The sequence below is a fragment of the Micromys minutus genome, assembly GCF_963924665.1.
Source record: "Micromys minutus genome assembly, chromosome: 18".
NCBI classification, from domain to species: domain Eukaryota; kingdom Metazoa; phylum Chordata; class Mammalia; order Rodentia; family Muridae; genus Micromys; species Micromys minutus.
The window spans coordinates 32,261,055-32,283,208 of NC_137953.1; the positions used below are offsets into that span (position 1 = coordinate 32,261,055).

A 22,154-nucleotide genomic window follows, 5' to 3' on the forward strand; every position below is an offset into this window, starting at 1 on the left:
GTCAAAGTTTTACAGAGGAGACAGGGGCAAAGCCAAGCTCTCCTTGAGGCAATTGTGAGACCAGAGTGGCATCACTGAGAGATGGGTGATGTCAGCACACACAGCACAGAGAAGTGTCTCCTGTGAGTTTCTCATCAGTGGGGTCAAATGTAGGTCACAGCTTTTTCTGGAGGGTCAAGTGTCAGGATGTAAGGCAGTGACCACTTCCTTGGATCCATGACTGTGTAGGGCCATGTCCTGCTCCAATATGTCCTCCTCACATTCCACAGACAGCCCCCTCCTTCTTCCCACCCCAAACCTTTTTTAAATGCATGCTAAGGAGTAGGTAAATACAACTTACATGGTCCTTTTAAAATCTGTGAATTAGGAGCTGGAGAGATGGCTCATTAGTTCAGAACACTTGCTATTCTTGCAGAGAAGCTGGGTTCAATTCCCAGCTCTATAACTGACTACTGACTATTCTGTAACTGACTATTCACAACTCCAATTCGAGGAAATCCAGTGCCTTCTTTTGGCTTCTGAGGGCACATGGCATGTATGTGGTATACATGTATGCATTTATGCCAACTGTTCATACACAAAAACTCTTCATTTGTGAATTAATGTGATGTGATCTTCATATGAACCCACTCTTGTGTTGAACTATTTTCTGAATGCTCACAGAGATGTAGTAGAAAAGATGAAAGGCACACACGCCGTTACCTATGTACGAGTTAGCGTCCACTCAATGGAGGTTAGTAGCAAACTGCTAGATTGAAATCTAACTTTAACTTTAATGTTACACTTTATAGAAACTCTGAATACATTGTTAGAGTTGCTTGAGAGCTCATTAGAGGTGTTTAGATGGAATTATTGGGGCTTTTCAAAAGCCAAGAGTGTAATGAAACTTTCATTAAAGTTAGATTGGAACTGTTGCTTCCGTGAGTGGATGTGGCAAAGCTGCTGTAATGATGCAAAGGACCTTTCAAATGAGACCTTTGGGGGCTGGAGAGATGGCTCAGCAGTTAAGAGCGCTAACTGCTCTTCCAGAGGTCCTGAGTTCAAATCCCAGCAACCACATGGTGGCTCAGAACCATCTGTAATGGGATCTTCTGTTCTGTCTGAAAATAGCTATGATATACTCACATAAATAAATCTTTTTTTTAAAAAAAGAGAATCTTTTTAAAAAAATGAGACCTTTGTGCATCTGTGAACTCAGGGTCTCACGTATTGGGTTATTAGCCCAATAATGAACAGAGCTGACCAGCACTACTGTTAGACTTCCCTGACTTTACAGTGCTCTGGTAGACCAGGGGAGCACACTCACCAGGGGGAAAATGGTTGGGAAGATGTGGAAAGTTCCACTCCTGCTTCCACAAGTGCACCTAAGTGGCTCAGGCAGGTGTTTCCACTTATTTAACTCTCTGCTGTCCTTAGGCATTTGAACCACTCCTGCTGAGGCCCAGCAGAGCTCAGTGGTACCCACTCAGTTGCACTCAGTTGGGCTTTGCCTGAACTCCTGACATAAACTATGAGTGTAATAAAATTATTTAATGTCCTCAGGTTCTAGACTGACTTCTGATGGATAAACAGGTGACTCAGTTGTCTAAGTTGACCTCTTCATGGAAAATTGGTAAAAATAAAATGACACTGTAATATTTATAGGTTTCTTAAGTATCACTGCAGAGATCACAATAAAACCATTAGCAAAAATACATTTCACTACCATCTTCCTAATATTAACTTTTCTCAAATCTTTGTTCACCATGCTATCTTTATGAATGTAATAAGTAATTTTTCATCATGATTTTCATACAAATTACCCAATGTAAATGTATTTGAATCATTTTAATATGTTAAAAAAACAATGTCTATTTATTGAAGTCCATCTTACACATTCACTGCCAGTTTCTCTGTTCTGCTAGTAGTTACTTTGATGTGGACTGACAGAGGGACATCTATCAGGGATGAACAGCTCAAAAGATGAACAGCTTGTCTTGTGTACTTGAACTTAGAAAGAAAACTACTTCCACTGTTAGCTTATTACAACTAATATCTCAGAGAATGTGGGTGTCCACAGTATGACATCAGTATTTCTTACTAAACAAGATAGAGACTGGCTAAGATGGAAAACTTTACTCCTGGTAAAGGGGGAACCATTTTCCAGGGGGGTTGGCTCATTAATTACTGTTTGATAGCTCAGGAGGTCCTTGACAAGAGCAGTAAGTGCTCTTAGCTGCTGAGCTACCTCTGTGGTAAACCCCAAGGCAAGTGGCAGCAAGAAGCTCTCAGATGTCAAAGGAAGCAAAGATTAGCAAGATGTGCAGATGTAAGTCAGATTGTGAGGACTTGGAGCAGGGTTCAGCCAGGCCCTGACATTTTTCTCATCGAAAATGAAAAATCACCTCATGGCTTGCCATGTCCCTTCCCCCCACTGTGCCTCATGGGAACTGGGTTCTGGTTCTCTAACTGGAACCCTCCTCTGGTTTCTCTGCTTTGTTACCCACTTCCTCAGTGTATCTAAACAGGTAATTGTGGTCAAAGTGAGCCCAGGAGGAGCCTTAGGTGAGATCTTTGATAACGGTTCGGTTCACTGGCTTCTCATCTGCTGTTTTCCTCCACTCGGAAGCTCCTCAACAACCACAGCTTTCTCTCCAAACAAGCTAGGAAAGCCCCCTTTATTTTGACTTTTTATCCTTCCTGTGTTCAACCATACCGTGAGACGAGCCCAGTGGTTAGATGATCAGTCATGTGTAAAATAACTGTTTCATGTTCAGTATGTGAAGAAAGCCAAAAATGGCTGCTGCAGAGTCCTGCAGAGAACTGTCTTTCCCTGAGTGAGCAGACGGGCCAAAAGTCCCCCTCTGGCAAAGCATGTACCATCCACCCACTGGTCTGAAGCTTATGAGTAAGCACTTAGCATGGGGGCAATGACCAGACGAAAGAAAAAATAAAGCTCAGGTCAACTGGGATAAAGTTCAAAGCAGCTGAATAAAATACAAGCAAATTGACTGAAGAATTAAGGACTCTCATCCTTAAATGCTAGGTGTTTGCAGGCAGTTTGGCTGGGATAATCCATGGCCTGTCACTCTTGGATACACAGCACCATTAGAAAGGTATGAGCTGTGCATGCTGATCGTAACAAGCCTGGGTTTAAATACTGCTTATTTAAGATGAAGGACTCAAATAGCACACTCTAACATATAGCACATGCTATAATAAAAGCAATTTCATCCACCATAGCTACAAAGACACACGGAAATAAATTTAACTTAGGAAGTGAAGGGCCTCTGCAAAGAAAATGATAAACACTGGTGAAATAAATTGAAAAAGACGCATGTATATAGATACACACACTGACACAGCTGTACACATGTGTGTACATGTACACACAAATGGAAAGACTGGTCATGTTCATGAATTGGAGAAAATACAGTGTAAATGTCCACATCGCTGAAATCATTTTACAGACACATCATCAAAATTCCAATGATATTCTTCAGGAAACCAGAAAAAGCAATCCAAAAATTCACATGGAAACACAAAAGACTTCCCACATTGACAAAGCCACCCAGCACTGACCAGTCTCCAAAGCACTGGCTGAACATGGTTTGAAATCTATAATGCTGCTTCTCAAAGCTAACAATCCCCCTTGGAGATCAGAGGCTGTGAGTGGAGAGGTCCTGTCTTGCTATGGTAAGAAGTCCTGTCACGGAGGAACAGTTTGGAACTTCGACTGCCAAGGCTCCTCATAGCCTTGCTGTGTTGGAGATGCTGATGGGTGATTACATCTGGGATCAGCTCACATCTTGGCACAAAATATTGGTACCCCAGGAGGCTGATCACACTGCTAGACAGGTGTTTAATTCTTTCTCCCATCCCTCCAAGTCTTTTTCTTGCCCAGTTACGCACTATACTCTGTCTTCCTACAGCCTCTGGCTTCTACCCAGATCCCACTGTCCTAGAGAGAGCCAAGTGTGCCAGGAAGAGTGGAACAGGAAGAAAGTCATGGACAGTGAGTCATACTTAGCCCACGTCCGCAATGAGGTCAACACAAGCTTCCACCTAAAACCCTTAACACCTTCCTTTATATGTGCTGGCTGCACTCAGGAACGATGCTCTCACTTCACTGTGCAGTTCTGTTCCCTTTGATCTCTACATATCTCTGGGAGTCTGTAACCTCCATTTCTCAGAAAGGTCTTAAATTATGAAAACAAGATTATTTCCTGACAGTTTGCCTATGTGTGTGTGGCAACGCCACGCCTGCTGTCTCCACCTCAGCCATTTTCTGTTTTTTTACCACCCCTTGGTTGGACCTATCATGTAACAACATGATTACCCCACAGGGCAGAGTTAGAATGTGGGGGATGACATCTCTCCCCTTGCATGGAATCCTTGGACATTCAGTGTTTGGAATGAGTCATAGAAATAACTATTGGGTTCTTCTAACCGTGTGTTCATGGATAGCTTCTGGCTGCAAGAAGCTCCTACTCTAGAAGGGCAGGTGTTTAGAATCACATTATATCTGTCTCATAACTTCTGAGCCTCATGAGCCAGCCATCAGGGAGTGTCAGGAATTAGCCAGAAGGAGCAGAAGACCAAAATGACTATATTAGTCTAAGGGCAAACAACTGATCTTTAGTTGGTATCAAGAACATCTTAATCCCATCTGGTATGTTTTGTAAAGCAAGTTATGGTGGGCACCCCCTCCCCCAGCACCACTCTAGTATAGGATGAAGTTTACGTGGGAAAGGGAGTTTGAGAAGGGAAGAGAAGCAGAAAAGGAGAAGAGAAAAGAAGAGAAGAGGAGAGAGAGACAGAGAGAGAGAGAGAGAGAGAGAGAGAGAGAGAGAGAGAGAGAGAATGAAGAGAAAGAAGAGATGCCATCAGAAAACACATGAAGAGAGAAAGGGGAGGGACAAGAGGGCAGGGAGGGGGAGGGACCAAAGAAAGAAAAAAGGGTCAGAGAGAGAAGAGGCCAGTCTTTTTATAGCAAGCTAGGCTCCTACCTGGGTGTTGCTAGGTAACTGTTGGGCAGAACCTAGAAGGAATGCTAACATGCCAACACCACCAATTGTAGGTCAGTTTAAGGAGAAAAGAAAATGGGTTTTGGGCCTGGGCTAGAAGGTTCCTCATCTGGGTTGTAGATATTTATAGCAACATCAAGCATTGGATGGAATCTGCTGGTCAGATTCTGAGCCTCTTCTGCTAAGTGGGTGCATGGGAAACAATTGTTTTTTTGGAATGTGTGTACTTCTATTCCTATTTCTGATCACCAATTAAAATGAACAATTGTCATTTTTTCATATCCTAATAGAGCTTCACAAAAGATACAAGAACTGGGTAAATGCTGCAAGAAACTCTGAACAAAATGGAGCAACCCATCCAGAAGACCAAAAACCTGAATTCACAGAACAGTGGGCATCTAACATCCTATAGTCAAGTGGGTTATGGTCTTCATTCAAGCACTGACCCTTAGTCATGAGGTGGTGGACAGTTTCTCAGAGCAAGTATGAGGAGATACTTTCTCCTCTCTCCCTGTCTTTGTGTTCCAGCCCAAAACTATATTCTGTGAGTCAGTAAGTCATTTCCTGTGGGCAGCCGAGGCTGTGTGGAGTTAGGATTCACCAGTGTGAGGGAGGGACTGAAGAGTTACAAATGAAAGCTTGGAGATGGTCCCTAGAGGAAACATAGGTGTGTGGTGGTGATGAGGGTGTAGGGGTTTGGGGAGCAGTGGTTAAGAATTTGTCTCTGAAATTCAAAACAAAAGTTCTTATATTTCCCTATCACCATAGATGATCACCTTTAACAATAAAATCAGAACTGCAGACAGAGAAAAGGCTACATATTGGCTTTTCTGTTAGCATGACAAAGCATCTCACAGAAGTAACTTAAGGGAAGCTGTGTTTATTTGGGCTCATGGTTACAGAGGTATTTCAGTCCACCATAGTGGGAAAGGCAGGACAGGCTAGCATAGGGAGCTGAGCGTCCAGTGTGATCCAGCCCTGGAGCCTGACGCTGAGTCCTGACTCTTGCACATTGAATTTCCGGTTTTGCTACCTCTTAAGTCTGCCTGTAGCTGTAGGAAAGGGTCAGCAGGGAGAGTGGTAGGGAGTAAGATGGAAAAACATGCTCGGAGTAAATGAAAAAACAATGCAGACTACTTATGAAAATAATGCCATATTTTCAAAAGAAATTTCCTAACTTCTTCAACAAGCTGTTTGAATATGCTCTGCTCTGCTTCTTCACGCAGGTTTCTTGTCTTCATGTCATAATTTTCCCTAATGGCGTTTATCTTTTTCTCTCTTTCCTGAGTACTAAGTTTTCCAAGAGCACACTCCTCCACCACCATTTTAATCTCCTTCTCTGATTGACTAGTGTAAATTTCCTTCAAGATCTCTACTTGTTTCTTCAGCCGTTGCTCTGCGGTCATGTAGATGGGATCGGAGAAGTAGAGCCCGCCATTGTTCTGTTCCAGCGTCTCCACGAGCTCCATCAGCTCCTGCACCTGCATCTCCCTCTCGGCGCTCTCTGCTTTGTTATTGATAGCCAGGTAGCGGCCATCACACTCCTTGATGATGCTTTTTAGGTTTACATGTGATTCGGCAATGAAGTTGTTCAAGCTCTGGTTCGTCAGCTCATCTTTACGGGTGAACAAGACGATCATGTACTTCATGACTGCCTCCCCAAAGATAGCCTTGATCCTGACAACGGTTTCTTGCTCTTCCACCGTGAAGCGGCCTAGTTGCACAACCAGAATGATAGCATGAGGCCCAGGGCAGGACTGAAGGACACAGCGGCTGATTTCAATGCTGGTGGTTTCCAGGTCTACCTTGGTGTCATAGAGCCCTGGGGTGTCAACAACCAGGAGGTCTCTCTCCTTCCACCTGCGAGATGCTTTCTGACAGGTCTTGGTGACAGCATGGAATGATACTTTAGATTCAAATATCTCTTGCCCCAGGATGGTGTTTGCTGCGGCGCTCTTTCCACTTCCTGTTTTCCCTACCAGAACAATCCTCAGCTCAGCCATGGTCTTATGGAGAAGCTCTGGAATCCAGGTGCCTTGACTATGGTGTCAAAGGGGAGAAACTGGGTCAGATAGGGTGGAACCCACACTGACCCTTCTGACCTGTTTCCCCCCCTGCAGATCTAAACAGCCTAAGACTTCTGAGAGACTTCTCATCTAGAACACTACATGCTATGTCCTTTTTTTATTGGATAGTTTATATATTTACATTTCAAATGTTATCCCCTTTCCCAGTTTCTCCCTCTTATTCTCCCTCCCCCTGCTTCTATGAAGATGCCCCCCCCCTCCATCCACCCACTACTACCTCAACACCCTGACTTTCCCCTACACTGGGGAAATGAGCCCTCACAGGAACAAGGGTTTCTCTTCCTATTTATGCCACACAATACCATCCTCTGCTACATATATAGCTGGAGCCATGGCTTGCTCCATGTGTACTCTTTGGTTTGTGGTTTAGTCCCCAGAAGCTGTGGGGTAGGGGAGGGAGGTGTGATTGATTGATATTATTGTTTTTCCTATGAGGTTGCAAACCCCTTCAGCTCCTTCAGTTCTTTCTCTAACTCCTCCATTGGAGTCCCTGTGCTCAATCTGATGGTTAACTGCAAGCATCTTAATCTGCATCAATTAGGCTCTGGCAGAGCCTCTCAGGAGACATCCATATCAGGCTCCTGTCAGCAAGCACTTCTTGGCATCAGCAATAGTGACTGGGTTTGGTAACTGCATATGGGGTGGATGCTAGCCTACTGCTGTCCCTTATCCTGTGAGGAGACCACCCACCCAGCTGGAAATCTGGCATCTTACGATCATATCGTTATGTAGAATATATTTTGTTCTAAAACAGATTCAACTTTGTTTCTGAGAAGTCAGCTCAAGGGAATCCAGGGAGAAGTAATTACCATTCTGTCCTATGAGAAAGCAGTCAATAGAAGGTATTAACAATCTGACCATATGTAGTGGCCAGATTTAAAGTATGTCTTTCTTTGGTTCTTTGTTTTGAGACAAAGTTCTTGTTAAACATCTCAGGTTGACTCTGAGATATGGCCTAGATGGGAAGTATATCTTAATGTATGTAGACAATCTACTGCAGAGACTGTTTAACATGGAAGGGCAAGAGAGAAGCTGTGGAAATTGTTTAATTCTGTGCATTATTTACTTTCTCAAGCTGCAAGTTATTTTTCAAAGGTTTTCGTACTCTGGGGGAATAGCAGATAAACTGTGCTGTTTAGCAAAGTGTCTGAAGGTCTCCGGGCTCAGAACTATAGGTGACAATCTCACCCCAAGGAAAAAGCCAATGTCTGAATCACAAATGCTTTCTGTATATAAATGTCCCCTTTTAGTTTAGATCCAAGTCAATGCAGGCAGTGAGAGAATTCAGGGATCATGAAAGATATGCAAATTACTTCTCAAGCTCCCCATCAGAATGCATGATTCCTCATAGATTCTCAGAACAATTTTATTACATTAAACTCCAAGTGCCTGGAAAATTCCAGTGCTACTCTATTGCCCAGAACCTAGGGAAAGAAGGAAAGCTTCCCCAAGCTTTCTATGAGGCAAATAAACCTCACAGGCCAAAGTTGACAAAGACTGAAGCAAAATGCAAGCAAATCTCATGTACAAAATTATCAATGCCAAATTCTAACAAAATAGTTGTGAGACAGAATCCCATGGCATTATAAACATCGCAGATCATGACCAAGTGGGATTTCTTAGTGGGGTTTCTACAGTGACTGTGCTCAAGAAGCAGCAATTATTAAGGTAACCCACCAGACAATATTCATGTGAGAGCACTGCAGAAATGTGGGTAGATCCGAGCTTCCAATCTGTTTATCCTTCCTTTTGTGTCTCCACCTTATTCATTGGGTCCCCAAGCTAGCAAGAGGGGAAAATATTTTCTACTAAAATCCAGGTGTTTTAGTCTCACTTTCTTTAGGTATTTGAAGAATTAGCCAACTCAAATAGAGAAAGCAAGAGACAAAGAGGTATTACCCAGGGGGAAAAGCCCACTCTTGTGCAATACCAGACCTTATCCAGCAAATTGTTCTTTGCAAGCGTATGGTTCAGTATATGCACAGTAGCACTGAACAAACTCCCAAATAAATTGCAAATATAACAGATAATGCCATCATAAAAAAGTGCAAAGGTGAAAGTCAATCCTGAGTGCCGAGGATAATGTAAATACAGTGCCCAAAAATGAAATTCTCAAAAATTAAATGGGCAAAGAACATAATCAGGCAAAACAAAAGTACATCTATGAAATAAACATGGAGAGATGCTTGGGTATCTTTATGGACTCTTCCTGTCAAGTGATATCTGCAGAAATGAGCATATTAAGAGCTCTGACCATGCTGTCTAATTCCCATCACTTAGTAAAAGGAGCCATGGTCTCTAGACAAATAGTAAGTTCCAGAGGGAATTTTCATGTGTATATTTAGCAAAGGTCTAAAAATACAGCTGCACATTCCATTGATACAGGTGTGGGAAAAGCAGAAATTCTCAAACAATGGATGGAAAAGCTAAGCTACACCGGTCCATGAAAAGCCATTACTGAAGTGTTTGCTCTGGTTATCATAATATCAAATAGGTAGATGTACCCAATGACACACTGAGAAGATTACAAAGAGAAGAATGCAGAACCCCATTCTTGGGGTCAGTTACAAATGGCAAAAGCAGCAGATGGTCCCATTTGCCATGACTAAGAGACTGGAGAAGGAACTTATCAGCACACAGAGGATGTGCTCTCTCACATGGATGTCACAGCAGAACCATTGATCAGAACCAGGAGATGGAGAATGACCTCCAGTGTCACTGTCATCAAGACCTGTGTGCTGTAAAGAACACATCTTAAGATCCGCACCATTCACCTGGAAAAGGGTGTAGCAAACACTTCTATGCCTAGATAGAAAAAGCATGTGTTGCATACACTACACCAATGCATAAAGATAAGGAGAGGGAGACAAAAGAAAGGAGATGGGAACACAAAAATAATAGGCAACAGGTCTCAAGGGCAGGCTTCCTTGAGCTGACTGTCCTATAAGTTTAATTTTGCAATGATGTAAATATGAATTATAGTTTTATAACAAGCATATGTTGAAAAAGTCTATTCTCCAAATCAAAAATAAGTAGAAACAAGTGTGTATTCATGTGTCTTTAAACAAACCAAGTTCACTGAAGACCCCTGCAGAGTGTTAAAAAAAATAGATTGTAGAAGTGCCTGAAAATTTTTATCATAAAAAATCTCAGAACTATGTTCATATTTTTACATCCTCAAACTATCACCTGTGTGTATGCTGGAAATGCACACAGGGCACACACACACACACACACACACACACACACACACACACACACACCATATGAAAAACAATGCCACTCTCACCCCTAGCAGCCATGGCTCCATCTCTCCTCAGTACTATTCAGCTCCATAGAAGCAGGGAATCCTGGGAGAATAACAGGCCCAAGCTTCTTACCAGAAAGTATATAAAATGACCTGTGATCCTCACACTCAGCTCTACGTCCTAATTCAACTAAATCAACTGTGCATGCTTTGTGACTTGTGCCAGAGACCTGAGAGCTGATGTGTTTGATACAATTGAAGATGGACACTGTTCTTGGTATCCTGAGTGTGATAAAAATGACTCTTGATGTTGTGCACAGAAAGACAGATGCACTTTCACATGTCTACTATCAGCTTTCAGACAATTCAGGGGGTGAAACAAGCAGTAGGCTAGGCTAAGCACAAAACCTGACAGCCAGGAGTTGCAATCATCTACTCACTGGCCCTCGCCTTCTCTGTAAATGTTTGGTATTTTCTCTAACAAGTTAAGGCTTATGTATGTATTTTCTATGAACAATTCACTATATGTTGCTTCAACACAAATGCATATTTCATGGGAGTATTTTTTTTCCACATAAAGACTCAAGGATGGAGAATCCATTTCTTTCTAATTTTATAGGTATAGAAACAGTAGTTCCAACACATCCCAACAACACCCACATCCCTGTACTCACCCTGCCCAGAGCAGGGACTGGAGGCCAAGACTCTCTGACTCCACCACACCCCTGAGAACCCTCAGAGACATCTTCCTGTCTCATCCTCAGGTCATGAGTCTAAATAACAGTGAACATCTCATCAGCTGTACTACCTGGAACAGGAGGGGAGAAGACAGCCTTTCCCTTGGGAAGTGAGGCTGGAGACAATCCTGCCCTAAACATGCCAGGTGAGGACCACCCATTTCTCAGATTTTTTTCTTTTTTCCATACTGACAAGGCCATCTCTCAACAGTCTAAAGTAGTTCCAGGATACCCAGAGAACCTAGAACTGAGATATGAACAGAAAAAGTGCTTTAGAATGGTGAGGTCTCTGAAGCCCTGTGAGATTCAGTTCCCTTCTCGACTGTTGAAAGGGACATGCAACCAGCCCATCAGGGTGGGCCTGGGCACTGCACAGGGCGAGTTCTGTAAAGATCATTTGCAATACTAAGTATAACCATCACTCAGAATCAAGGCATTTGCCATGCAATGCCACATGTGAAAAGGAAATTCACAGGGTTGGAGCCACAGCTCAGTGGCTGGCCCAGCATATAAATGTCTTTTTGTTAGAGTCCTCAGCATCCTGAAAGAAGAAACCCCAGTCTGCAAAGCACTGCAGCTCACAGGCTCAGCCAGGATTACGAATACACTGGTTCTTCTGCACATTACATCCTGCTTCCAGAACTTCCATCCTCCACTCCTGCCCCCGTACTTTTAGGTTGTAGCCTCTTTCCTAAGAAGCATAAGGTGGACCTAGATGCACAGTCAGCAACAGGATCTCAATCCTGCCCTTGTTAATGATGGTCCTCAAATAGTCGTCAGTGCACTGAGATTGTACATGGGGAGTTGAGGGGAGTTAGGGTACATTTACACTTGGTGACCTTCCTCCTGGCTCTGAAGATCTGCCTCAGGGTCGGCAGTGAATTTGAAGGAAAAGTGCTGGGTTTTCTTTCAGACAACAGCTTCTAATGACATGGGCAGAGGCTGACCATCAAGCAACTGTTTCCTATTACTCATGAAATGAGGACCTCACACTACGCAGTCCCAGAAGTTTTCCAGGACCTCTCAGCAGCGTGTGCAGAGTGGGCTGCACTGTGGTCATGACCCTCATCCCCTATCCCACATGCTTTGCAGCTTCCCACCCAGCTTACCTTCTTCTGCAGGACTGACGCACTCTCACGCTGCCGTCACGGAACCTGTACCACTGCTCTTGCTACAGTTCTGCAAACCCTGAGCACGGAAACTGAAGGGGTGGGGTCAGTGCGAACGGTTTCAGTTTGAAGAACAGAGGAAACAGTCCCCTGCTGTGGTGGACCCTCAGCTTAGCCCTAGGTGAATCTCTTCCTTCTTGCACTTGCTCAGATGTCAAGTCGCAGCCAGTGCTTTTGTTTGATGGCGTTGGCTCTGAACACCCCATTCGGTGGTCCACATGCTGCTTAGGACACACCATCACCTGCTGCAGGATTGCATATTGCTCCTCCATGAAGGAGTGTGGCCCTAACTTCCAAACTGAAGGTACTAACCACTGACAGGGCTCAGCTGAGCATGCACCATCCCTAGCCACCCCCTCCCAATTTCATGTTTTCTCATTGTGTGTGATACAGAGTTGGGTTAGAGTTGTTTGCATGGGTATGGCTTAGTTCCTGTAATTTTGACAACTATACCACTGAAGAACATAATATTCCTCTCTTCTAACAATCACCTGCTGCCATTAGTCCTTTAGGGAGAGGTGAGGACTCACAGACTCTCCTCTACCCGTGATGAAATGTTGATGAGGACAACTTTCTTCAGGTTTTGTGCCACATACAGAGCTGCAGTGAATTCATGAGTATAAAGGCCTTGCCATCCTCTGGCTCTTATATTCTTTCTGCCTTGTTCTATGTGCTTGGAAGAGGTGGTAGAGCTGTCCCATTTGGGGGACATGACTTCCATTATCGCTCATTCTTGACACTTTGACCAGTTACGAATCTTCCCATTAACTGTTGCCACCGAAAATAGAAATTTCTGTTACTGAGGCTCAGAGAAACACCGATCTGTGGATATAAATGTGTATTGAGAAGACAATTTGACAATGTTACCCTTCGGAAAACAGTAGTTTTCTCCCAGAGGCCTATGATTTTGTCAAGGGCTCTGAACCAGGTAAACAACTAGGCATGAGTTTCCTCATATGGAATGGGCCTCAAATCCAAGGAGAACGAACGTGGTTGCTGCCCCGATAATAATCATGCCTCTATTGCATCAGAAGACACACTTTGCCTGACAGAATGGTACTGTGGATTGCAGGATCCATGGTTGGCTTTACCTCTTAAATGTTCTTCCTGCATCAGCACACCAAGAACAAAATTTCCGATGCATAAACCTTTTGGAAATATTTAAACTATATTCAAGTCATAGAAGCACCTAAATAGATGGTCACATTGTATTTTTTTTTGACTGAATAACTATAGTAAATTTTATTTGTAGATGTCCTAACATTTAACTACCTAGCATACTTACCTAGCAATGAAGGCTCTTCAGTTAAAGAATTGCACTGATATTTAGTTTCCCACCCCCTCTGTGTGTGTGTGTGTGTGTGTGTGTGTGTGTGTGTGGTATGTGTGTCTGTATAGTGTGTGTCTCTCTGTGTGTGTCTGTGTGTGTGTGTTTCTGTGTGTGTCTCTTGTGTGTTTCTGTGTGTTTCTGTGTGTGTCTTTGTGTGTGTTTGTATGTGTGTGCCCTTGAATGAACCTCCTATTGCTGACTCAAAGAAGGTAGTGTATTTATTTGGTTGTTTAAGCTTCTGCTTAATATAAAATGCTTATCAAGATCTTTTTATGAATAGATCCTTTTCTTAATGAGCAATCTGGTAGCATTTCTTTACATTGTTAATGAAAAGAAGTCATGAAATGCTTAGGAAACGGAAATAATCCTATCAAGGACACATAACCAACACAGTCATATCAGTAATGCTTCTGTGCAATAACAGCAAATATGTAAGAAAGCTGTTAACAAACATTCCATCTGCTACAGCCAGAAAGGGCAAAAAAAAAAAAAAAACAACCCTAGGAATAATCACAACCAAGCTAACCTGGTTCTCTGAGCATAGACATAAAAAAAATCTTGCAAAAAAATAAAGAAAAAAGAAACCTTTAAGGCAGTGAAAATATTAACATGGGTAGTAAAGAGAGAAAGGCCTCTTACACTCATAGATTGGCAAATCTAACACTGTAAAAAATGTAACATTATGGAAAGAAGCCTACAAAAACATAATTTCCATCAAACTCTTATGACATTCTTTACTCAGCCAGGAGAAAAAAAACTTATATAGAAGCAGAAAAGATAATGAAGAGTCAGCTCTTAACCAAAAGAGCAATGCTGCAGACAGCACCAAACTTGATTTTAAGCCACATTCCAGGGCCATAGTAATGAAAACATCACTGTACTGTCACAAAACCAGACATGCTGACAAATGAGTCATAGTAGATGACCTAGGAATAAACTGCACCGCTGTGGACACCTAATATTTTGAAAATTTGTCAAAAACATCCATTACCTAAAAGCTTCCTCAGCAAGTAGCAATATCAAACTGCACATCTATACACAGAAGAACAAAGCAAGATCCTGAACTCTCACCCCATAAAACATTACAAAACAGATCAAACACAGCGATAGAAATGAAGATCTGAAACTGTAGAGGAAAGCTCAGGGACAATTCTTCAAAATGTTCATATGTCAGAAGAACGTTCTGATAAGGACTCTAATAGCACAAGACATAACCCCAGGAATTGACCAGTGGGATTACATGAAATACATAGTCTTTGTAAGCAAGAGAAGCAATTAAAAGAGTTAAGAGGCAACATATAGAGTGGGAAATGAGATTGAGTTACACATCAGACAGGGATTCATATTTAGAATAGATAGAGAGCTAGAAATTTTGGTTATCTTCTACTGTTGACAGCATCTGGCCAAATCCACACACTCATGTAAAAGATGCCGAAAACAATTGATAGTGTTTATTACTGCTTGCCACACAGTGTCCAGTCATAAACTGCCTCAATCCTGAGTTATTGCACTGCTGTCTGGTTCAGTTGGGTTTTAGCAGAGCGAGCCAGGCCCAGATCAGTGCCTTAGGCTTCTGTAGGCCTGTGGAGTGCCATATGAGGTGCTGAGCACGGACGGTCATTGTTTCTCGTGGTTATTCTCCAGATAACACAGTGTGGCAACTATTTCCACAGTCGCTGTGTGAGATACTGGGAGTCATTTAGAAATGACTGAAGTACGGGGGGGGGGGCTGTTTGGTGGTTACACACAAATACAAGGCCAGTTTGTATAACGGACTTTATTATCACCAGAAAGCCCCACAGAGACCAAAGGGTTACTGTATCTGTATTTTATCTTCATCTGTATTGAGAGAGAAAGAGATAGAGATAGATAGATAGATAGATAGATAGATAGATAGATAGATAGATAGAAAGATAGATAGATAGATAGATAGATAGATAGATAGATAGATAGATAGATAGATAGATAGATATACAGACAGATTATAGGCATTCATCTGTAGAAATTCAAAAGTTCAAAATGTAGAGGACAGGCCAGCAGGCTAGAGATCTAATCCATGGAGGGGAGGGTACTTCTGTCCACAGTCTAAAATCCACTGACTAAGACAGACAGTCTAGGAATTACGGGGTTTTTCTGTTTCCTCTTTCTCACTTTTAATTAATATTTTTAGTCGGTATACAGACAAATGAGTTTCATTATGACATTTTTACATGTATCATTGTACATTGCCCATATCAGGTAGATTTTCTGTGCTAATCTTGAGGCCAAACTTCTTTTGGGAACAATTTTAGTCTGCTCTATTAAGGTCTTCAACTAATTGAACAAAGTTCACTCACACCATAGAGGGTTAATCTCGCTTGGGTAAAATCTATTGACTTAAAATGTCAGTCACAGAGCTGATATCTTCTAGGGGAAAGAGAGCTGATTTTCTTTAAGTGTGACTCCTGGTCAGTCAACCATGCTTCAATAAAAGGACATAGAAATATGTGACAGCATAAATTGAACTTGATGAATTTTATTTTTTAAAAAAAAACTAAGAGGGAGGATGTGAAGTCGGGAAGATGTAACAGTTAGACTTGGGAGGAGTTTGGAATACATATAATTAAACCCATTGTTTTCATGTATGAAATTCTCAAAGAGTTAATAAAAATATTATATTTTCTCTCAAAAAGAAAAACATCAACCACAGCTTACCAATACTCATATCAACGCCCAGTTCATGACTTGGCTGGACACCTGGGTCCTGTTGCCTAGGTCAGGTGACATCTGTATTAACCCTCACATAATATGGGGATTGTCTAGGCCAGCTCTGTCCCATGTCAACTGCCCTCCCTCTGAAACTTGCAAGCTAGTCAGGACACCTTTCCATGTGAGTTGTGCATCTGTGAGAGGGAGACGATCAGCATTCTGCTTAAGTGCTGGTCCATGATGTAAGGGTTTGAGAGGCAGGATCTATATTGTGCTCAAATACAAACTTGTGTCCTTTTGTGCTCTTTTAAAACTCCTGTTGTATACCGAGAGCATATGAGACACTCGGGCTCTCTATTAGCAGCACAAATGCTCTGGACGTGGCAATAAAATTGCTAAAAGGAGAATATGTTGTGTTTTATAAAAATAAAAGGAGAAAAGGAATATATTTGGTTGATATGTGGTCAGGTGTGGGGGAAGGGGGTACTCCTTCCCCTTGAGTGACTAGCCACACGATGGTACAGTACAGAATAGAGTTTATTCATGGCATGAGGAGGGGAGTTGAGAGGTTGGTAGAGTCAGAGAAAGACAGAGAGGGAGAGATTGAGAGACAACAGAGACAGAGAAAGACAGGAGGAGGGGGCAAGCATCCCCTTTCATAGTAAGTCAGGCACACCTGACTATTGCCAGGTATCTGTGGGGTGGAGCCTAGACAAAATGTCAACAGAATCTTTCTGTTGTTTTCAGTGTACTTGGGTCACATGGAATTCCCAGAACAATCTCTTATGTTTAATGCTTAATAAGATGGGAGGCTATGCAAAAGGTTTATAAATTCAAGGCCAGCCTGAAAAGCTCAATGAGAACCTATCTCCAAAAAGGGGGCAGGGAGCTAGCAGTGTAGATAGAGCACCACAGTAGTATATGTAAAACCCTGGTTGAATTGAAGTATTGAAAAACTGATTAGTCAGCAGATCTGGGGTCAGGGGAAATGTGTGTGAGACTGGGACTGGGAAGAGTGGAGAGAGGGGAGATGTATATTGTATGAAAATATTTAGAAAAAAACTTTTTTTAAAGCATGGGTTCAGGAGATGGGTTGAGCAGTCCATCTAATCCCAGGTGACCACTCCACAATCTCTACCTTGACAACAAAAGTGTGTGCTGAATCCTTAGCCTGGATGAATTTAGAATCACCTAGGCAATAGCAAGGGACACTTGTAGTGTGTCCATGGGAATGTTTTCAGGAAATATTAAATCTGAATAAGAGGGGCATCATTTGGGAGCACAGATAATACAGATACATGGTGTGTGTGTGTGTGTGTGTGTGTGTGTGTGTGTATGTGTGTGTGTGTGTGTGTTGGACTGCACCTGTAGCAAGGGCCCTCTACAAAATATAAAAGGAAAGAAAAAAGAAAGAAAGAAAGAAGGAAAGAAGATGAGAGAGAGACAGAAAGAGAGGGAGAGAGGGGTGGGGGGGAGCACTGGCAACACACCTTAGTCAGCACAATATTCTCATGTCCTTCCTGCACCTCGCTGCTCTAGGGTCACAGCAACCCTATAGCATCCATGTAGCCTTTGAGTTACTCACTTCTAGCCATAAAATGCTCAACGAGAATGGATATCACTATATAAGGGGAAGAAGGATTAAAAATGTATACAAGGCCAAGTCCTACTGCACTTGGGGCTCAGCCTTCAGCCTTGAATCTGCTGAGCATGCGCCAGCCCAAATAAAGCCACTTCCTAGGACAAAACCCTCCATGCCCTGTGTCTATGTCTGAGAATTCCACTCCAAACCCTATGGAATCACTAAACAACCTTGAGAAGTCTTATTGCAGGTCTAAAATGGATGGTCATAAAGGTGGTTGGGTACTAAAGAGTGTTTTAGAAGAGTCATTAATATGTGGACACACAAGCAACAACATGGTTACAGAGGCTCTAAAGAGAGGAATCTGGCCATGCGGCAGAAGTGAGAATCTCTTATACCCTCTGAGGATGAAGGGTGGCTTCATAGCTGGACTCTGCAGTCAGGCTCAGATCCCCAGTCAGAGAAAGGGGTGGGAGGCAGAATGTGTGGTCATCAAAAAATCCTCTGAAATAAATGCACCTCCCCAGGTATGAAATCTAGACAGTTGAAAATCTGTTAGTGGGAGACTTCTGGAATGTCCTCAGTAGGTTCAAGTCAGCACCTATCTGAGAAAGGGAGAGGCCTGTTGTGGGTAGCTGTGGTTGACCAGCAGTCTGCTTTTGATTCTAAGATTACATTCTGACAAAGTAACTACTTCTTCCTTTAAGTTATTTCTGTCAGGTAGTTGGTCACGGCTACCTCAAAGTAGTGCATAGAAAACTCAACCTTCTGTTCCTGTTTCCTTATCTGTGAGGCTGAGGTGAGTTAGCACAGTCCTTAGAGATGCCCAACGACCAGCAAGTGCTACTTGATTGCTGGTGGTTGTGTGCCGCCGTTCTTCGATAATCAACACACACTTTCTTAAAAGCTGTCTCTTTGTAACTTTTTCTCCAAAACCCCAGAGTCAGATGGAACGTTCCGTGCCCTCACTGTTCACCAACAACTGTGTGCTCCTTTTGTCTTCCAGCAAGAAACAGGTGTCGAGGTTCTGGAACAGAGACGCAGTTCATAAGACAAGACAGTGAGAAAGACTGTTGAGCCACCTTTGGCACTGACATGCTGTGTTTAAGAGACTTGAACAAAGAAGCATTTACCATGCATGAAGTGGACATTAACATACATGAGTTAAACACACAGAAAGATAAACCAATCCCATCACTCAAGAGGCTAAGACAGGAATTTAGCAAGTTCAAGTCTGGGCCATCTGAAGAAACCCTAGCTCAGGGGAGAGAAACAGAGAGACAAGACGAGCACGGATACATAAAAATACAGAGAGGGCCAGAGAGAGAGAGACAGAGACAGAGACAGAGAGACAGAGAGAGAGAGAGAGACAGACAGAGAGAGAGACAGACAGACAGACAGACAGAGACAGACAGACAGACAGAGACAGACAGAGACAGACAGACAGGGATAGACAGACAGACAGACAGACAGACAGACAGACAGACAGACAGGTAGGTAGGTAGGAGGAAAGAACAGAATGACCTTAAGCTGAGATGGGAGCTGTGAACTGTAAACTCAAAAGTAAGGTTGGTTTCCTGGATGTTGACTGCAGGTGTCAACTGAACTCCCTAGGGCCTACATTTTTCTTTAGTTGTGATTGAGCCCAGAGATTCAATAAGAATACTGAAGTATTCTCTGTTCAGTAGCACTGGCTCCTCAGGTCCTGGTAAAATACAAACAAACCCTGGGATAAAAGCACTGGCTTCAGTCCCTTGGAGGTCTTTAAACTGCTATTCAAAACCAAAGACAGGGAACTCCCTCCAGAAAAAAATTAAATCATCCAAAGTGAGAGTCTAGAAGTAAAGGTTGGCGAGAGGTCGGCATCTGAAGATCACATTTATATCTTGTATCTGTCAGATTGGGCCCAATTATGCTGCAGCAACAAGTAGTTCTCAGTAGCTAAACACCAGCTGGTCTCTGGCCTGAGACGCCACAGATCTGAGAACTTAGAGCCACCTTGCAGAAAACTATCAGAACTAAAAATAGGTGCTTCATTCTGATTATGAACGGGAAAAGCAACAGCATTTATATAGATGATGGGCATAATGATAAAGGGTAATGTGTAAGTCCTAAAAACTAACCGTGTCGAGACAACTCACTGAGTACATTAAACACTGGGAGACTGACACAATCCAACATATGCCCACAGAGCCATACACGTTTTCCAATCAAAACCGAACTTACTTAAAGTGTGAGGTTTATTTATTTTCTTATTCATTGTGGATTAGTGTTTGCTGCATGTGTACATGGGCCCCGTGTGCATGACTGTTACCTGTAGTGGTCAGAAAAGTGCACAGATCTCCTGGAACTGGAGTTACAGACAGTTGTGAGCCGCCACATGTGTTCTGAGAACTCAACCCAGGCCCTCCATAAGAGTAGCCAGTGATCTTAACTGCTGAGCCATCTCTCCAGCCCCAAAGCATGACATGTGTGTGGAGGTAATATGTTGGTAACACAGTTGTGTGGTTCTCAAACATGAATTTTGTAGATGACAACCCTGTGTCATACTGTCATACAAAATAACTGCATGCTTGCCATTGGTATCTACACGAGTGCGTGACTTCAGATAAATGGTATACAATTTCCAAGCACAAAGGGTCAAATTGGCACCAGCAGACACTACATGTGCTCAACACATGAAATGCAGCAGTTATCCATACTGTTGTGACTTCCTGCGGACAAGGATAGCATCTGATGTAATGTAGAGGTCTGGTGTTTTTATTTCATATTTAAGGGTACTTCTGTGGCCATGCCTCTTGCATTACCCACAATGCTTTGTAACTGGCTGTCCACTTAATGCCACTTACTACACAGCTGAGATGCACAAGGTTCCAAATCTTGCTTTGTATTTTCCTGTGAATTAACTTTCATGGTAAAAGTCTGCAGTCCCTTCACAGCCATGTTTTCACCTCGGCATGCCTCGGTCCTAGACTTAGAAGTTGTTTTTATATCTATTCACTTACCTTATGTCTGAAGCACAGGGCATATGAATGTATATGGCACATGTGTGGCAGTCAGAGGTTGGCTTTATGGAGTTAATTCTCTCCTTCCACTGTCACATGCATTCCAAAGGTTGAACTCAATCACTAGGTCTATCTGGGTTTTTTGGTATTTAGTGGGTTCTTTCTTCTATCCTTCTCAGCACCTTTTCTTCCACCCTTTCAACCCACAAAACAAGAGAGAAAATGGGATAGAGGAGAAAGGGAAGAGAACCTTAAATAAAGTCAAGGGTCAGAAAGGGGGTCGCTTTGTCTTTAAACTACTTCCTGCTGATTAGTTGCAAGTTTGATCTTCACCATCATGGTAACTAATTTTTTCTTGTTGTTTCTATGACCAACAACCCCCCCTCAGCCCTAGCACATTTATTCTTTGAAAAGTTCCCCAAATTCTAAATATAACATAATTGCAAAACCATGCCCCTGCTAGAGCACAAGGCAAATCATAGTCAGCTGCTATAGATAACCTGAAGGAACCCCATATCCCACATCTGGGATTAAAATGAAACATATTCTTATAATAATTCTGTGTTTCTCAAGAAACCAGAACTCCAAAATTGTCACTACAACTAGGATGGTCCCTCCAGCTATGACCCAGGGACATTCTTATGCAGTTCTGTGGTTTGTGTTACTTTTCCTTTTTCATGTTTGGTTTTTTTCCTATGTGTATGTATGTAGGTTAAAACACACACACACACACCCCACAGATACACATACATGAACATAAGCATTACTAGAAATTTTGAATAAATCTTTTTTTTAAATCAATGAATCTCAGCACTTGGGAGGCCAGCAGACTGCTCTCTGTGAGTTCTGAGCTGATGTGCCTTACATAGTGACACACTGTCTCAACAAAGTAGTAAAAGTACTGTTACTTAGATATGCTTATTTTCTCCATTTGAGATCTGCCCAATGATTTTAAAAGATTCTCCACACATGGGAGACTTAGAAAGAATGAGTTTTTAGACCTTGTTCCAAGAAAAGAGATTTACAAGATGGATTGGGAGAAGATTGCCCTAGGAAGTGATTCTTTCTAAAGATGGAACCAGTGATTCCTCTTCCCCAGACAAGCTTTCTGGAGACCTACAGCTTCCTACGCCTCTGAGCCTTGTTATTCTGCATCAGGGTAAATATGTCCACAAGCATGTGTTCTTTTTAAAATTCTCCTAGGCTGTGACTACGTGGAAGTGGCTGGTGTTGTGCTCCTGCCCATTTCCTGTTTCTCATCGCACAGTGAGCTGCTATTTTGAAAGCCGGTTCTTGAGCTCAG

The 22,154-nt window shown here is 42.6% G+C and overlaps 1 protein-coding gene across 1 annotated transcript; it reads right to left on the bottom strand.

Annotated features, from left to right (window-relative positions):
- Nucleotides 1-6,139: 6,139 nt before the first annotated feature.
- Nucleotides 6,140-7,009, bottom strand: LOC308432601 (GTPase IMAP family member 7-like; the record flags this gene model as incomplete). Its single annotated transcript, XM_080932380.1, has 1 exon — nt 6,140-7,009. One exon carries the CDS (start codon nt 7,007-7,009, stop codon nt 6,140-6,142), a length of 870 nt encoding a protein of 289 aa, XP_080788506.1.
- Nucleotides 7,010-22,154: the final 15,145 nt, after the last annotated feature.